Source organism: Emydura macquarii, unplaced genomic scaffold (assembly GCF_026122565.2).
Source record: "Emydura macquarii macquarii isolate MOO-44397 ecotype Brisbane River unplaced genomic scaffold, CSIRO-AGI_Emac_v2 contig_1146, whole genome shotgun sequence".
Lineage (NCBI taxonomy): Eukaryota > Metazoa > Chordata > Testudines > Chelidae > Emydura > Emydura macquarii.
The window spans coordinates 1,567,023-1,585,884 of record NW_027131283.1 but is presented as its reverse complement, the minus strand read 5'-3'; the positions used below and the strand labels follow the sequence as shown (position 1 = coordinate 1,585,884).

At 39.4% G+C, this 18,862-nt stretch overlaps 1 protein-coding gene across 4 annotated transcripts in view; it reads right to left on the bottom strand.

The window, feature by feature from the left end:
• Nucleotides 1-18,862, bottom strand: part of GRIK2 (glutamate ionotropic receptor kainate type subunit 2) — a 614,149-nt gene that overhangs the window by 179,365 nt on the left and 415,922 nt on the right. For all 4 annotated transcript variants that reach the window (XM_067546518.1, XM_067546520.1, XM_067546521.1 and 1 more), the window contains one exon: nucleotides 751-974. In XM_067546518.1, coding sequence (XP_067402619.1) covers nucleotides 751-974 — 224 coding nt within the window. The remainder of the gene's footprint in view (nucleotides 1-750; nucleotides 975-18,862) is intronic.

Here is an 18,862-nt window from a genome sequence, read left to right as displayed (position 1 = left end):
ACTGTTACCAGTGCCTTTGAGATTAACAGAGGAGAAACACTGTATTGAAAAAATGGGCAATAATGCGATTAAAGAGCAAGAAAGCAATACATATTGGATTGCATTATGATTTCATAATTGCAGCTTTGAGGCCCTTGACCCTAACAAACCCAGCTAAGCATGGCTCCAAATACACCCCAGACTGGTATTTTAAATTAGATGTTTTATCTCAGTGCATTTACCTGGTACAAGACTTTAAATAAATTATTCAGCTGTTTTACTCCTGAGAAGCCAAGGAACCTTGAGTGAGCTAACAATTTTTGTATTTAAAGGCTATTGTGTGCTCAGTCTGAACATCTAGGGACAGATCATGCTGTGGGCAGTTAAGTGCTTAACTTGGGGTATTTCCCTTTAATGCCAAACCAAATCAGGCCAACACAATATAATCATTGTTTTCTATCTGAAAAGAAACACATGGGAATGAAGAAAAAAAATGTCACAGGGCTTGTTAATGTTTTTCGGTTTGGAAATAAAAGGGGAGTGGCACCTGGCATTCTGATAGCTTAGTGACATAAACAGCATGCTGGAGGCTTAGCCTGGCAGTGTACTACATTGTAATCAACAGTGAGAGCCTTAATTAATTATTCCTCTGTATACCACACAATCAAAAATAAGAGTAAGAAAGTAAGAAAAAAATTGTGACTTTTGACAATTATTAGTAAGAAAAAGATGATAATAATTGCCAAAAAATCACAAAAGTTGACATGTTACCTGGCTATGACAAAGAGCACACAACTGACACCCAAGTAAGCCAGCAGAATATACATCCAGATATCAGGGGAGAGAGGATTCAGGAAGGAGAAGACGCCCGGGTTTGTACCATTGGGCTTGCGGTACAAAATACTTATTCCGAGGGTCATAAAGGGCTTGGAAAAGTCGATGACCTTCTCTCGAACATACGTAATAGCCAGTGGTGCAACAGCAAGGTCAGCTTTCTGTTGACAAAAATATAAAGAGAAGAGAAACAGGCCGTAAGTCAGAAGCAGCAGGCAGAAGCAGGCAATCAAATTAAACAAAACACTGATTTTACAGTTGAGGAGGTCTGTCCCCGTATTTATTAAGATTAAATTTAAAGCCACCCTCTTCCTCTAGTAAGGAAGCTGATTTATTCTGCTTCTCTTTCACTGAGTGTTTCTGAATTAACATAGCAGTATTTAGAGATATTCAAGAAGCTATTATAGGAATGGAAGAAAAAGCAGGCAAAATACTATATCCTTCAAAGGACCTGTGTATTAGTTTTTTCCAATCTCTCTCTGAAACTCCATTTGGCTTTGAGTATCACTTCATCTCTCTACTTTATAAATTCTTAAATGTGCTCTTTAAAAAACAGTAATAAACTTAAGCACCAGATGTGAACATGAATGCTCTTCAAGTAGACAGTCTATAAATATAGGATGAAACCCTGATCTGCTGAAGTCAGCGCTCCAATTAACTTCGTTAGGGCCCACAGAATGTGATTCCCCATTCCAATATACTAGTTTAGCTCCAAAAAAGTGATAGAACCAAGCCCATAATATCTTATATCTATACATAGATAGATTAGGTATCATATTAATCATACATCTATATATATCTATATCTTACATCTATGCATCATATAGATTATGTATCATAATCATCAGATAAGATCATCATCATCATCAGATCAGTAAGATAATTAGTCTTCTCCTGGAACAACATGCCACTCATGGCAAATAAGGGTATCATAATCATCATGATATCCTTATTTGCCATGAGTGGCATGTTGTTCCAGGAGAAGACTAATTATCTTACTCTGCAAAGATTCCTATTGAAGTTATTAGCAACATAAGGAATGTTATAATAATCTGGACCCAAAACTTTTAAAGAGCTTTGTGTGTATGTGTGGGTGGGTGGAGGAATTGGGTGTGGAGAGAGCAGGAGGGTGCTTGTGTTTATTTTAGCAGAAGAATATTTTTGATGGAAACAGAAAATGTACAAAACAATTCTACTGTGACAATTAACAGTCTAAAGTAATTATTGTTCTCATATATGCTGCACCTGCAAAACTATCATGGGGAACAATTTCTAGCTACATAGCTATATCCTCAATAATTTGCACAAACGACTAGTGACCCTATGGAAAATTACTGAATTTTGTGACCCATGAGTAAATGAACAACTAAAATAAATCCCAAAACCCCACACTTCACAAAAAGTATTTTGTCAGCTGCAATTTAGTTTTAATTAAGTCAAAAATACATAGCAAACTAGTAAATGTACTGTATTTTGTAAAAATAAAGAAATCTAAGTAACATGCAATCTAACAACAGCATTGATTATTAAATTTTGTATTGATGGATGATGAAAGACTGCTAGTTTTGAGGGATGTTTCCAAGTGTGCAAGTATGTAGATTATCCAGATTCTATGATGGGTTATATATAGAGAGAGATGTAATGAGAGAAGTGGTATAGCTACTGTGAAAACAACATGTTATTTTCAAACTGCCTGCCCGAAACCTAAATAATATAGTTGATTGTTGATATATATGTTTTTATTTCCTATGATGTGGTATAGATTAAGATATTTTTTTCAGTTTTTATTGTGCATACTACATATAGACAAAAATCCCACACAATTTATGTTTCTGTATGCTTCAGTCATCGTTACATTTTTCTCAGTTTCAGTGTCTACTGAATGCCATTTCATAAAGTTCTGCAATCTGTGTACCGTATTTCACTGTTGCTATACATGTTTATGATGTCATTGAATTTACTCCATAAGTATGTTTGTTATTTGTGCAAAACTCAGATCACATTGTGCAAGTTATTTACCCAGGGTTCAGCATTGCAAGGTGCTGAACGTCCTCAATTCCCATTGATGCTCAGACCTCAAAGGTATTAATCAGGCCCTAGAGTAGTAATGTTTCATCCTAGGAGAGGTAAATATCAGTTTTTGTGGGTCACTCATTACTAATGCCACTCCGGATAATACAGAAAGACTACAGGACTCACTTGGATTAAAAGCTATAGTTGCAGCTTTTTTTACTGAAATACAAACTGTAGCATCATCAGGCAGCTATTAATTTCTGTGATAAGTATTGTAAAGGCTGAGGGTGCCTGTTATGGAGTTTGAGAAGCTGCAGTTCCCAAATGGCTCTATAACACAGGGCTGCCTGGTGGGTAGTTGGTAGTGGGGATTGAACCTCACAACCTTAGTCTCCTGTTAGCAAAAGATGTAGAAGGCTCAACCACCATTATTTGTGGCCCAGTTACTACTAGAGGGGACACAGTGTGCTACACTAAGTGTCTATGAAATTACATACTCTTCCTCGCAAGGGAAGCTCATGCATGGGCTACAGCTGCAAGTCAGGAACCACACCAATATTTGGGAGAAATATATTCTTATCTGGGGTCCCCCTGTTCATGGTAGTAGGCCATTCCCACATCCTCTTTTCCTCCCTCAGAACCCCTATTTCTAAAGTTATGCAAACAATATGAGAAAGGAGGCAGATACCCTCTTCTAACACAATTTCCCCCTGCCAAGATGCAACATTCAAAGGAAATGTCCCATGTTTTAGGAAAAGGAATTTATATTGAAGTGGGCAATTAGCTACATACTGTATTCCACTATATTGGAGGGTTAGAGCTCGGCTACTCCCCCCACCTCATTAAAATTATCATATATAGGATACTGGTAGATGGTTTGTATTCTAAATATTGAAGTGCTTGTAACAGTAAATGTTATATTTAAGGTAATAAATCACAGTATAAAACATTACCTTAGTTTTTTGAAACACAAAAATTACATATTTTTGATGCTGCTGCTGCTATACTGAGTCTTAATATCTTAGAAGAATACGTAGCAGCTTATCAAACCTTCTTCAGCTATAGTTGTCACTGTACAATTCATACATTGAAATACAAAAGGACAAACTCAAAACACAATATGAAGGAGATATATGCTTATGGCATCTGTAAATGAGACTCCGATAGCTATAAAATGTCTGTTTTAGTCTGTTCTGGTACTTATATTGCACCCATAACTGTGGCATCTTGGTTGCGTAGAGTTTGTTTTCATTTCACAGCACTGAACTATCTTCTTATTGATAAAACATCAAATCAAAATAACACCAAATTTCAGAAAATGTATCTGTGAGACTGAGTTCATCCTAGTATAGTTCCACTCATATCAATGGAATCACAGTAGAAATGAAATTGGCATGTTGGCTATTTTTCCCATCATCCATAGAAATCTCCAAGGCAAGTTATTTGTGGGTTGAAGACTATTTGGGGCTTCAACCTGATAAAAAAAATGTAATTGTCAAACATGGTCGGTGCCAGTTAGATTATTATGCTGAACACACTACGCACAACTGATCCAGCAGTATCAAATTATATGGTCCCAGACATGAGATACTGTTTGATATCTTCTAAAATCATCTAGGGAGTCTGCATGTGTAAACATTGTAATTGACACTGTAAAGATACATGATGGTTCAAGACAGACCTGTTCATTTTATCAGATAACATACAGTGATTAAGCTACAAGATTCTTAAGGTACATCTACAATGAATGCTTCTTTCGGTGGCCTGTAGAGTACAAACCTGCATATGCCCCCCTAGCACTAGTATAGACAGCAGTGTGGCCAGTGAAGCATGTCTTAGGCAAGTAAAGACACCCCTGAAGAGTATGGGTATGTGTGAAAGTATGTACCCTGCACAGCTCACTAGTCACCCAATCTGTGCCGCCCCACCCAGCATCCTGCTGCTGGAGCCTTTCCCTGCTGTAGGAAAAGACTCTAGCAGCCAGGAAGCACCAGGAAAGGCTCTACCAGCTCCCTGCTTCTGGAGCCTTCCCTCGACACAGGGAAAGATATCAGCAGTGTGGAAAGGCTCCAGCAGCTCCAGGTTAATAGATAGACTCAAAGAACTCAGTCATTATAAGACATGTTTTCATATCCTTTAATCATTCTTGTGGCTCTTCTCTGAATCCTCTCCAATTTATTAACATCCTTCTTGAATTGTGGGCACCAGAACTGGGTGCCATATTCCAGCACTGGTTCCACCAGTGCCAAATAGAGAGGTCAAATAACTTCTCTGCTCCTATTTGCAATTCCCCTGTTTACATATCAGCTCTTTTGGCTGCAGCACACATTGGGAGCTCATGTTCAACTGATCATCTGTCACAATCCCCAAACCCTTTTCAGAGTTCAGGGTAGTGTCCCCATGCTGTAAGTATGGCTGACATTCTTTGTTCCTAGATTTTACAGTCGGCCATATGAAAACACATTTTGTTTGCTTACACCCAGTTTACCAAGTGATCCAGATGACTTCGTATGACTGTCTTGTCTTCTTTTTTATTTACCATACCCTGAATCTTTGTGTCATCTGCAAACCTTAATAGTGATGATTTTATGTTTTCTTCCAGGTCATTAATAAAAAAGTTAATACTTTTACCAAGAAAACTTTCAATCTAAACAAAAAAGACATCAATTAAGTTTGATTTTCCATAAACCCATGTTGATTTGCATTAATTACATTACCCTAATATAAGTCTTTATTAAGTGAATCCCATATTGGCTTCTCCATTATCTTGTCTGGGATTGATGTCAGGCTGACAAACCTATAATTATCTGGGTCACCCTGTTTACCCTTTTGAAAAGTTGGCACATTAGCTTTCTTTCAGTCTCCTGGAACTTCCCCAGTGATACAAGATTTACTGAAAATCAACAGTAACAGTCCATTAAGCTCCTCAGCCAGCTCTTTCAGAACTCTTGGATACAAGTTAACTGGACCTGCTCATTTATTTAAGGCACATTCACAAGTCTTTTCAAAGCTTGTATTTCCAGCACCTATCTTCATCTGTTCTATGGATAAAAAGACTTTCAAGAGGAGTCCCATTCTAACACCTTTCTCAAACACTAAATTCACTTATATTTGACAAAGATAATTTAATCTTATTTTTATTCTTAGCTTTGAACAACGAAAATGACCTGATCAAAGACTTGCATACACATATGGTATTAGATGTATATATGTTCCTGATGACTGAAACCCATACCTCCCAACCTTCAAACCTGGCAATCTGTGATGCAACTTATCAAAATGGGCACCAAATGGGTAAGATGTAGAACACCACTTTGTGCCCCTATTTTTACTCCCTTACTCTTTGGTCTCACTTCTCACTCACTTGCAGACCTCTCAATTGCTGTGGAATGTAGCAGGGGAAGCAGCAAATGCAGGCTTTGCCAGACTGAAGATGACAGTGGCAGAACCAACAATAAAGACCTGCCATCAGCAATGGGCATGGCCAGTGCATGGTGAGGTGATATCACGACACTGTGCAGGTGTAACTCACTGGTGTGTGTGTGTTACAGTTCCCTTTTGGTGGGTGAGTTGCATAGGCTGAGCTGTTAAAACCCTCGGCTTTGTTGGCTCAAGCTGTAGTAGTTCATATATTTAGCTCTGAAGGTCCCAGGTTCAATCCCTGATTTGCTGGCCAAGATGGTGGCTGCCATACTGACTTTGTGCCAAACATAGACGCTTCTCCCCCTCAAAGCTTGCCGCTTCCCAGCTGACAGCCATTGCTCTGGCTGTTTTACCACAGCCTTACAGATGCAGAACACCCATGGAAATAGGGAGCCAGAATCTGTTCCAAAGCTTGATGTACTGCAAGTGCTCTACACTTGAGAGATATTCTGCCATGATGGTTTTTTTCTGTGACCACAATATGAGGCTTTAAATAAATAAATAAATAAATCTCCCCAAAGTATTTTTAATACCCAGAAGATTCTACATCATGATACTATTTTAAAAGTACAATAGTTCCAAAATTGTGCCTATCACATCTATTAGGGGCTCAATTTTCTTATAAATCAGTGATATTTTGACAGTGATGTAGATGACTTAGGGCAATAGTCCAATGTCAGGTATGAAAGAACTTCTTTGGCTGTAATCTCCTCACTTCAATAACCTTGCTTTTACAATACTTAACACAATGGAACCCCAACATTCATTGGAGATTACCGGACCATACTGTAATAAATAATAATGTATTCACTACGGCAATTTATATAGGGGAGATGTCATTATATACAATATATTATTTAAGTGTGGTATAAATTTAAACTGGAATCCAAAATTCAGCAGACACACAGAGATCACATTAACCACTATTGTCCCCACTGCGGTGCAATGTGACAGCAGCTATTTATTAGCATACAACAACACTGTGTAATGGTTTGGAATCTAATCTGCAGGAGGATACCATAGCCAGGTAAAACTGTAGTGAGAATATAGATAAGCAGAATTTAATTATCTGCATTGTAATTTGGCCAGGAATGGGACTACAATGTTTTACTCCTGAACAAAAAGCAATAGGACTAGAAAACGACTGCAAGATATTTAGAACAGTGGTCAGGACCTTTATTTTTTGCCTGATCCAAAAGACCTCATGCAGCACAGAAAGCAGAGTAAGCAGAGAAAGCAGAGTAGAATCAGGAGCACAGTTTCTAATCCTGAGACCAGACTGGATTTTTAATATAATTATCATTTCTACAGAGACTGCCTAAATTCTCTACAGCACTGTGTAACCTCAGATCAGCATATCATAGTACAATGTATTGCATAACTCTTTCAATTACAGAGAAAAGTTGAAGTCATAAAAGATGCATGGGTTTGTCACTTCTAAAAGCATTCCTGCACTTACTGTGTGAACATCTACTGTATAGTTTTAGTGATACATCCAATCAAATTACACTGTTTCAGGAACTTTTGATACAATATGACAAACATTTTAAAATTTCTATTCTATCTTTCCTTTTTAAAATTAATATTAAAGCATATAAAAAGCAATAAACATGTAGGAATAAAGACAACTGCATGGGGGAAAATACACTATGATAATCCTGAAGGAGTAAGGAAGAGAATTTAATTTCTTTATTAAGTTCATAGCAACATTTTGATGAGTATGTTTCAACTTCATTAGAATGTCTCCATTGGGTGGCTTCATTTTCAATGTTGTAGCAATTTGGATCATAGAATATTAGGGTTGGAAGGGACCTCAGGAAGTCGTCTAGTCCAACCCCCTGCTCAAAGCAGGACCAACCCTGACTAAATCATTCCAGCCAGGCCTTGCCAAGCCAGGCCTCAAAAACCTCTAAGGATGGAAATTCCACCACCTCCCTCGGTAACCAATTCTAGTGCTTCACCACCCTTCTAGTGAAAAAGTTTTTCTTAATATCCATCCTAGACCTCCCCCCACTGCAACTTGACACCATTGCTCCTAGTTCTGTCATCAGCCACAACTGAGAATAGCCTAGCTCCATCCTCCCTGGAACTCCCCTTCAGGTAGTTAATATTCATGTCAGTCAAAGTACCTTGCTATCCTAGATTGGGACAGTTTACAATGCATGACAAACTAAAATTCAGAAAATAAGATGGCGCAATGAGCCTAGTTTTAAAGCCTGTCTTAAATCAAAAATAAAAATGAATGTTGTGGACTCTGCCAATTGCCTTATCATATCACAAAACCACCATATAATTTGACACAATTGTTGTAGCAGCTTCTTTTGAAGAAAGACAGATTATTGGAATAGCAGGGGCTTGCAAGCTGGAATTGAAGTGCAGTGGTCAAACTATGAATGGAACTTGAATTAGGGCTGGTCTAGTCAGTGCTATTAGCCTTTTGCTTTCAGGAGCATAAACTGTGTGTGTATATATATATATATATATGTCGATATCGATATAGATATATATAAGGCACAAAACAGTTAAGAAACGGACAGGCCAAATTCAACTCTTGTGAAACTCCACAGATCCTATTGACTTTGTCCCAGTAACCTTATATTAGAGCTCAACACAGTGAAGTTACAATGTAAGAGCCTCAAAGGGAAAAAGATTCAATGTCTAGAGTGGCTGAGAAAAAAAAAGTTGTTATTTTACCTGTGTAGAATGGTGTTTTATGCATTAAAAATAAGGTACAGTATCTTTACTGCAGTCAATGAACTCTTCAGCAACTGTTTTCTTTAACAGGAAAAGGCAAAACTACAAACTGAACAGAGCTGAGGGGCCAAGTTCACCTCACTTTAGTACAATTGACTTCAGTCAAAGAATAAATCTGGCCAATTTTGCTTAGGTGTGGGAGAGGGAGGTGTACCCCGAAGCAATATAATGATACCTGTGCAAAATGAGAATTGAATCACTTTAAAGGAACATTATGGAGTATTTTCTAAAGGATATTAAGTGTTTTCTAAATAAAGGATGTTAAGTATTTCCATAATAAACGAGGGATTTATTTACATAGTTATCATGCACTCTGCCACTCACAAAAGCTCTTATTTTAATATAACAGGGCAGGACAATGATATCAAGATACTTGAGAAGGCACAGGGCAGAAACAAACATCATGGCCACCTTTCTTCAAAAACTTGCAGGTAGGGGCATGGACTCCCACAATAATCAGCTAGGGCATAGAAATCCTCCAGCCCCCAGCGCTGTGGCCGGAGCACGTTCCAAGGTGTCAATTTTTATTCCTGTGCATGCCCCTGCTTGCAATTGGGGAAGAAAAGTGCCTCAACTCTGCTGTCACAGCATATCTCACCCTTTAGGGAGACCCCTGGTGTGTGTATGGTGGGGATGGAGGTGTCAAGAAGTGGCATGATGTTTTCTCTGACTCTGTAAACTGGCCACCTGGACTCTGATGTTTCCCTGATTTCCACACCCATACTTTTCCTTCACACACACCCAAATCCACTGAAGTAAGGTAGTGTTGGTTTATCTCCTCCATGAAATACAGGATCACTGGGAGGAGAGAAGAAGCAGAAAACAGTGTCTGGCCATCCTCTCGCACACTAAGACCTTCTCACTGTGGTCCCATCCTTTCAAAAGGAGAGAAGCTGGCCCAGGCACAGCCTCCATCTTCTCCATCTAAGTGGTCCTTCAAAAGGCCAACTCAGCAGTGAAGAGAGAAAACCAGAAATGTCCTGCCTGCAGCAGAAAGGAGGGGAGTTGACCAAAGCCTAGGTGGCTACTTCCAGAGTCAATTCAACCAATCACAGCTGACTATGACCTCCTTCCCCACCTGCTTTTTCCAGGGATATTCTGGGTGGGTTCTTGACCTCTCCACCTCTCACACCCTCTATTTCTGAGGTGGGGCATGGGTATCTGCTCACTTTCTATTGTCCAAACTTAGTGAATGTGTGTGTGTGCTGGTGTCTGGAGTCTGGCTGATCTCTCACTAAGCAGGACTTTGAAGGCTGGGATTGCTTGATCCTCCCTTGTCATGCTGTGCTAGAACCCTACATCTAGTCTCCTTGACCCATAGCTGCAGAAATATTTCTCTTGCAAAGCATATACAAACAAAAAATGTGTCTACAGCTTTAATATTCAGAAATTGCTCACCTACTGCCTTGGCAAACATGCATTTTACTACTATGTTTGCCAAATCTAAATAGCACCCCACAAAGTCCAGAGTGGCAATTCAGAATAGATAACACAAAGGCTTCCCACTTGTGAGGGTCTGACTTGTAGCAATTAGGAAGAAATTAAAAGCTAACAGTGGCACTTTCGGCTGCTGCTTTAGCAGCTGTTACTTTATTAATACACAAGTAAGACTGCTGACAATTTCAATACATATGGACTGAATTAACAAACTCATTTTAACTGGTGTTTAGCTTCTCAACGTGTACTTGTTCAGATATGGAGGCATCATTACAAGCCAGGTAGTTTTCAGAAATATAAATACTTTCACTGGCATCCATTGAAAGTTCATAGATCCTTAACTTCTTCTGAGACCCACTTAGGTCATAGCGATGAATTGTTTTCTCTAGACATGGGCAGTCCCACAAAGCTCTGGAAACCAACAATCTTTATGCACTACAAGCCTTTAAAAGACATCATTGTTTAAATGAGGGTCTTGCTTTACTGCCTCATAGTACCATCAGCTATAAAGTACTGACAGGATTCAGTTAAAGCAGATTGTCAACATGAGAGCCAGTAACCCTATTGTATGCCATTATGCAAACAAAAACAAGTGATGGTATGAGTTCAGCCTGACTGAAAGTAATGATTCGGAATCATTCAGACCATGGCTTTACAATGCAATTTCTCTTCTTCCTCTCCATCTGCACAGTGGTGTTAGAGGTGATTTCTAACATATTTTTCTCTTTGTTCCTTTTTTATGGCCTGAATGTTTACCCTGAAACAACTATTACTCAAACTATCAGGCGCTCTGTCAAGATAATTAGTTAATTTACCACATAGTTTTTGTGCTATCACCAATCCATCTAAGTAAATCTGATTACTGTTCTGGTGCATTCTTATTCAGCTCTGCTGGGCTGACTGGATCTTACAGCTACACTTGCAAATTAAAAGGTAATAATCCCATAGGTTGATAAGTGAGCTGTATCATTACAAAACTGAAATTTACCTTTTGGTTTATTCATCAACCAGCTGCTGGAGAGAAGCTCCTTCTTTGGAACTCCATATTGAGTTTTTGAGATGAAGCATAAAATATGGGGATTGATGCATTACATTATTTAAAAGTTTATATAGCATTGCTTATTCTTTCAAAATAATCAAGAAGTTTCTAGCTGTTGATTTATTAAGCTTCTATTTCAGTAAGGCATTTTGCATTAGCCCCATTTTAATCAAGTGTTTCTCAGACTGAATGTTAAGGGACCACAAGCAGTGGACCAAGAAACTACTCCTAACACTAAGATGGATGACTGTGAACTACAACAAACCTGCTTAATAAAATCTCAGCCTTATTCCTTATGATGTCACTCCAGCAGAGTTTTCCACAGAGGGTTCTTCTGATGGTTTGAGAAAACAGAATTTCCAAGTGTGAGAGAGCAAAGGGTGTGAGAGGAGTGAGGGAGCTGATTATGGGAAGTCTGCAAGGGAGTCAGCTCTGAGCAGGGAAGTTGTACGCCAAGTTCTAGAGCAGGTTACCTCCTAGGAACTGATAAAAAAGACTGTGTGAAGAAACTGTTTCACACATCCAGGCTCTGAGATAAGAGCCATGCCCAGGGATAGATTTCTGGGACTTTGAATTTTACTTTTGAATGTATTTTGTCTGAATAAATCCAGATCCCAATAAGGGTGATGAATGGATAAGCAAGTATGAAGAGTCTGTGTTAAAGCTCCTGGAAGAGAGAGAATATACAGCAGAGCAGTGTGGAGGCACCGTGGCCATGAGAGGATGCCTGGGGAGTGGACAACTTGCTTACCCCAAGGCATACCACAGAAGCGCTGGTTTAACAAAAACAAATGGACTTTCAGTTTCTATTAGAATAATCAGATGCTTACAGCATAGATACTGTAGTTGCCTTTTTTCCATTTTTAAAAAACAACATGAGCGCTTAAGTAAATTCAGTTACCAAGAAAATGAGAAAAATAAAACAGATCTGATTTTTAGTCATTCTCACTCCAAACCCTGATTTTCATGTAATGAAAAATTGTCCAATTTAAGTAAACATCAATAAACCCACTAAAGCCTTTTAGATATGCTAATAGATATGGGAAAGGTGGACAAGTACTATTGGTATAAGGTACATTTATTTGAGAGGGGAAAAATGAACTGATCTCCATTAATTAATTGAACAATATGATTAGAAACTTGCTGGAACCCTACTGCATCTAACTCATTTTTACCCCTGTAGATTATCAACAATGATTTTTATTGCAGACAACTGATTACTTTGTTCATAAATTAAAAAACTATTTTTAAAATAAGATGCATAGATTGTAAGGTCAGAGGGAACATTATGATCATTTAATTCTGACATCCTTCATAACACAGGCTTGAGAACCTTGCACAATAATTTCACAATCAAGAGACTAACTTCATAACTTATAGAAAGACTTTGATTTAAAGGCTTCAAATGATGGAGAATCATTGGGCCCCCCACTACAAAAAGGATGTGGACAAGTTGGAGAGAGTCCAACGGAGGGCAACAAAAATGATTAGGGGGCTGGAGCACAAGACGTATGAGGAGAGGCTGAGAGAACTAGACTTGTTTAGTCTGCGGAAGAGAAGAACGAGGGGAGATTTGATAGCAGCCTTTAAACTACCTGAAAGGGGCTTCCAGGGAGGATGGAGCTAGGCTGTTCTCAGTGGTGGCAGATGACAGAACAAGAAGCAACGGTCTCAAATTGCAGGGGGGGAGATCTACCTTAGACATTAGGGAAAAGATTTTCACTAGGAGGGTGGTGAAGCACTGGAATGGGTTACCTAGAGAGGTGGTGGAATCTCCATCTTTAGAGGTGTTTAAGATGTGGCTTGACAAAACCCTCGCTGGGATTATTTAGCTGAAGTTAGTCCTGCTTTGAGCAGGAGGTTGAACTAGATTACTCCTGAGGTCCCTTCCAACTCTATGATTCTATGAATCACCCTTAAAAGATTGCACCTTATGTTTAGGACTTCAGCCTCCCACAATTGGATCTTATTATGCCTTTTTCTGATGCATTAAAGAACCATCTACTATCAAAAAAATCTCTTTTGCATGCAGATACTTGTAGATGATGATCATGTCACCTCTTAACCTTCTCTTCAGTAAGCTAAAAAAACTAATCTTCTTTAGTCTCTCACTAAAAGACATATTTTCCCAAATCTCAAAACATTCTTGTAACTTTTTTCTGAACCCTTTTTCATTTATCAACATCCTTTTTGAAGTGGATGTTAATGGTCTCATTAATGTATACATAGATAATATCACCAACCTGCTCCTACTTGACAGTCTCATAATAATACAACCAAGAACTTAAATTACTTTCTTAGCTACAGTATCTCACTGGGAGCTCATATTCAATTGGTTATCCACTGTGACTCCTAAGTCCTTTTTAGTCACTGCTTTCTAGGATACAGTCCCTCATTTTTTAAGTATGACCTACATTCTTTGCTCTTAGATGTATATGATCTTGCATTTAGCCATGTTAAAATGTATATTATTCAAATGTGCCCACCTTATCAAGTGATCTAGATTGATTTGTGTGACTGGCCTCCCCATCATTATTTACCACTTCACCAATTTACGTATCATCTGAAAATTCTACCAGCAATTTATTTTATATTTTCTTCCAGATCCTGATAAAGATATTGAATAACATTTGGCCAAAAACAGATAACTACAGAACCTCACTAGGAACTGCTCTCATTGGATGACAATTCCCTTTTTACAATTACTTTTTGTGATCTATATTAAATGGATTAATTATCTTTTAATTAGTTTGTGTAGTGCTAATTTCTTAAATCAGAATGTCAAATGAGACAAGCCTTACCAAAGTCTAGGTATATTGTGTTGACACAATTACCTTTAACTTTCATCAGAAAATTACCATTTTTATTTGACATATGTATTTTATTTTCCATACATCTACGTTGATTGACATTAATTATGTTCCCATCATTTAATTCTTTACTGAATGCATCCCTTAGAAGCCTTCCCATGATTTTGCCATGGACAGAAGACAGGTAATTGTCCTATAGTATCTCAAGACATCCCATTTACCCTCTTAAAATATTGGCACATTTTCTTCTTTTTAGTTCTCTGGAACTACTGCAGTATTCCAAGATTTGTTACAAAATATCATTAATGGTTCAAAGAGCTCCATAGCTAATTCTTTGAATGTTCTTGGATAGTGCTAAGTACCAAAAGAATCTGAGATGCTTTCAGTATTGCCCCAATCATAAAAATCACGAGTTAGTTCCCAAAAATCAGGAGGTATTTTATAATATTGTTAGGTTCTTTTTCTTCTCAAGTCACATATTCAAGATTCTCCCAGCCACCATGAAGGCAAGAAACTTACCCCACCTCCCCACCCCCCCAAAAAAAGTTGAAACCCATGCAACTTTTTAATTCCAGCAGCTAAGGTTTAAATTAAAACAAATATGATAAAAACACCATGCTTTATACTGTCTGAAATATGCTGGAGGATTTACAGTTCATATTAGCTTTCAGTTGCAAAGAAAAAATCATGGCTTTTAAATATTTCCTTTGATAGTGCTCCTTACACAGGGAGAAAAATTGAAACATTTTTGTGTGTATGTTATTTCATGGCATTTCACATCGCACAATTGTTTATATGCACTGTAAAATATTTCCATTTATTTGCTATATAACCTAGTACATATTTTATTACCAACAAAATGTTGGCACAAATCTAAAAGGAAGTGCAAGCAGTGTTTTTATTTACCAAGTTCTAATTCTGCTATGCCTACCATATATGCAAGCTACTACTCGCTTTATAAAATTTTGTTTTCTTAAGCACTTATCAAAGCCCTAGGCACCATTCAAGTATTGTAAACACAAGGATACACATTGTTATTTTTATGTATAAACATCCATAATAAAAATAAAATGCAAATCCAAAGGGCCTAATTTTGTTGAACTGAAATTCTGCAGGACCTTGGTTTGATTAAGCACTTCAAAATTTAGTCCAGAGACTCACCGCCTCCTGGTCCCTACACAACATAGTAGCATAACATATAACACAATAAGCCCTCTTGTCAACTGTCACATAAAGTTGGCTCTTTTGGCTGAGAGCAGGGATTGAACTAAGGTCCTCTACAGCTGAAATCCTATGTTTCTACAGATCAAGCTAACAAATCAACTTTTGTAATTGGTAATGGCAACAGACACACATCCTCTGTAGAGCAGGTACCAAAGACGATGAATAATGTGCCTGCACTGAGCAATGCTGAAGAATGCCTATGCAGATCAACATGCAAGCTCAGAATCTAGGACTATATTATGGCCATAAAATTAAAGTTCATCTTGAGAATCAGTTGGTTGTTTAGAAAAAGGTAAAAAATCATGTTGTGCAAATAAAATGTTGTAAAGGACACAGAAAAGGCCATTTCTCTCTCTCTCCATCAGGGGTCAAGCTGATGCAGCTTTGGGGAAAATCAGAGAGTAAGGCCTGGTCTACACTACAAGCTTTCATCAATGGAAGTTGCCTTCTGTCATCCTAATAATGTATGCGTTACCAGATTCCTTACACTGACATAACTCACCTGTTACATCGATTTAAGTACTCCACCTCCACAAGAGGTTAATTTGATGTTGATGAGTTGACAGAGAGGCATATAGATATTGTGTAAGTTGACTGAATTGGCCTCCAGAAGGTGTCCCACAATGCTCTGCTGTGACCACTCTGCTGATCATTTTCAACTCCATTGCACAGCAGCCAGGTACACAGACAACAGCCACTCCCTTGTTAAAGCCCCAGGAACTTTTGAATTCCTATTTCCTGTTTGATCAGCATGGAGAGCTCGGCAGCACAGCTAATTATGGAGACTCAACACCTCAAAAGCACTCCAGCCTGGAGTACACAGGAGGTTATGAATTTTATTGGATGGTTTGGAGAGGAGTCTAGCCAAGCCCAGCTCTGAACCAGCCGAAGAAATGTAGACATCTACGAGAAGATTGCACAGGCCATGGGGGAGAAGGGCTATAGTAAGGACATGCAGCAGTGCCACGTGAAAACCAAAGAACTTCGGCAAGGCATACAAGAAGGCCAGAGAGGGAAACAGTTGTTCTCGTTCTGCACCGCAGACATGCCACTTCTACAATGAGCTGTGTACAATTCATGGCGGTAACCCCGCTACTATTCTCCAAACGCAGTGTGGATACCTCCCAGGAGTCTGAGTCCTGGGCCATCTCAGGCAACAACAAGGAAGTGGTTTTGGATGAGGAAGAGGAGAATGGGAGACAGAGACTGAAGTATCCATTCTCCCCAAGAGCTGGGAGCTATTTTTAACCCCAGAGCAGTGCACCCAGCTGCAAGACAGTATTGTGACCAACCGTGATGCCGGGAAAGGCGCTTCTGGTGGGTATGCAATTCCAATCAAACTGTTGGAGTTACATGCTGTTATATTTTAAATTTAATATGAAGAAAAAGTGAGGTCCAGTGGGTATCTGATTCCAAGTAGCCACTCCACCTACACAGAGGGTGCCCCCCAGAAAAGACTGTTTATGTGCAAAGGGATGACTGAGGAATCCTCCATGGAGATCTCCAGGAAACTTTCATGGAGGTACTCTGCAATCCATTGCAGAAGGTTTCTAGAAAGGTCTGCTTTATTTCTTCCACCACCATAGGACACTTTCTCATGGCACTCCAGTATTGATTCTTCTGGCATCATTGCAGTATACAGCATAGCAGCATAAGGATCAGGGTTGTACAGATGCTTGCAGCATCTGCTTCCTTGCTGCCTCTATTATCTTTAGGAAACTGATATCACAAAGGATCACATAGGGGAGACAGTGGTAGTTTTCATTACAAGTGCTCATGCCGCAAACAACAGAGCATGTGATCCCCTACCCATAGTGATTTCAGGTCCCTTAACTGCAGTTTCTTTAACATGCTGGTGGTTTGGGTGGGAGGCTCAGCGCTGGTCTCCAGTCTCCACGCACCATCCATGTTGCTAAGGGGAGGGGTGCATTGTCCACCTGCGCCCCTGCCATGGGTTTCCCACAAGTTGCAGTACAAGGCCCATCACCCATGCCCCTAGGCCATGCTCACCATGGCTGGAACAGCACACCGGTTCACTGAATAGCTAGGGATACTGATTATGTTCTTGTTTTGCACTTCAGTGGAATAAGGGAAATTATTTTTAAATAGCAACTGTATACAAGTCCCGGGGTATGCACTGACAGTGGTTACCTTGTGCTTTGCATGCCTTCCAGTGGAAAGCTTGGCCTTCAGCTCATCCTCTGCACGAGCAGAGAGGCTTTCCCAGATTAGAAGATGGAAAAAGAGAGTGTGCGATGACATGCCCAACAAGATAATGAACGCCTCTGGGACAGTGGACACGGAGCAAAGAGCTTGGAGGATTTCGTTTCTGAAAAACTGGACATGGACACGGAAAACAGGAGAGCAGGCCAGGGGCACAAGCATGCCATGAAGGATAAGATGCTTCAGATTACAAAGGAGCAATCAGACATATTGAGGCATCTGGTTGAGCCTCAAGAGAAAGAGCTTGAGGCTAGATTCTGCCTCTACAGAACAGCCTGCAAACATTGCTCCTCCCCCAAATGTTCCAGGAGGTGTGGGGTAGGAAGGAATGAAAGTATCCCTTCCACTCAACTCTGGGGAGAGGATACTAAGAACAAAAGGCAGCCATTCGAGGACCGTTGATGGACAAGAATATTGTGCTTCCACAGAAAAGCTGACTTGGATTCTCCCCTCCCAATTTTATCACACCATTTGTCAAAGGCTAAATTATTTTCCTGGTCTTTCAGTTTCTTTAGGTTTGTGCAATAAAAGTCAACATTTCGAGAATGAAATAATCTTTATTTATTCAAAATGGGGCAAGAGTTGTGAAGGTACAGGAAAATTGATGTTATGGGAAGGCACAAAGAAGATAAGCAGTGCACACTACTGAAACGGGTTTTTAAAGCCTCCCAGAAGACGCACAGTGCTTTGCTGGGCTCTTCTTATTCTTATCTTCTTGATATCTGACTGCTCAAAATTAGATGCCAGCCTACCTGCTTCCCACTCCCACTCCCTCAGCCTCACTGATATTATGGAGCACACAGCAGGCATTGATAACAATGGGGATATTGTTTTCACTGAGGTCTAATCTAGTAAGCAAACTGCACCTGCGACTCCTTGAACATCCAAAGGTATATTCCACCACCATTCTGCACTTGCTCAGCCTATTGTTGAACTGCTCCTTACTGCTGTCCAGGTGTCTGATGTACGGCTTCATGAGCCGTGGGAGCCAGGGGTAGGCTGGGTCTCCCAGGATCACTATTGGCATTTCAACATCATTAATGGTTATTTTGTGATCCAGAAAGAAAGTCCCTGCTTGCAGGTTTCTGAACAGACCTGTGTCCTTAAAGATTCATGTGTCATAGAA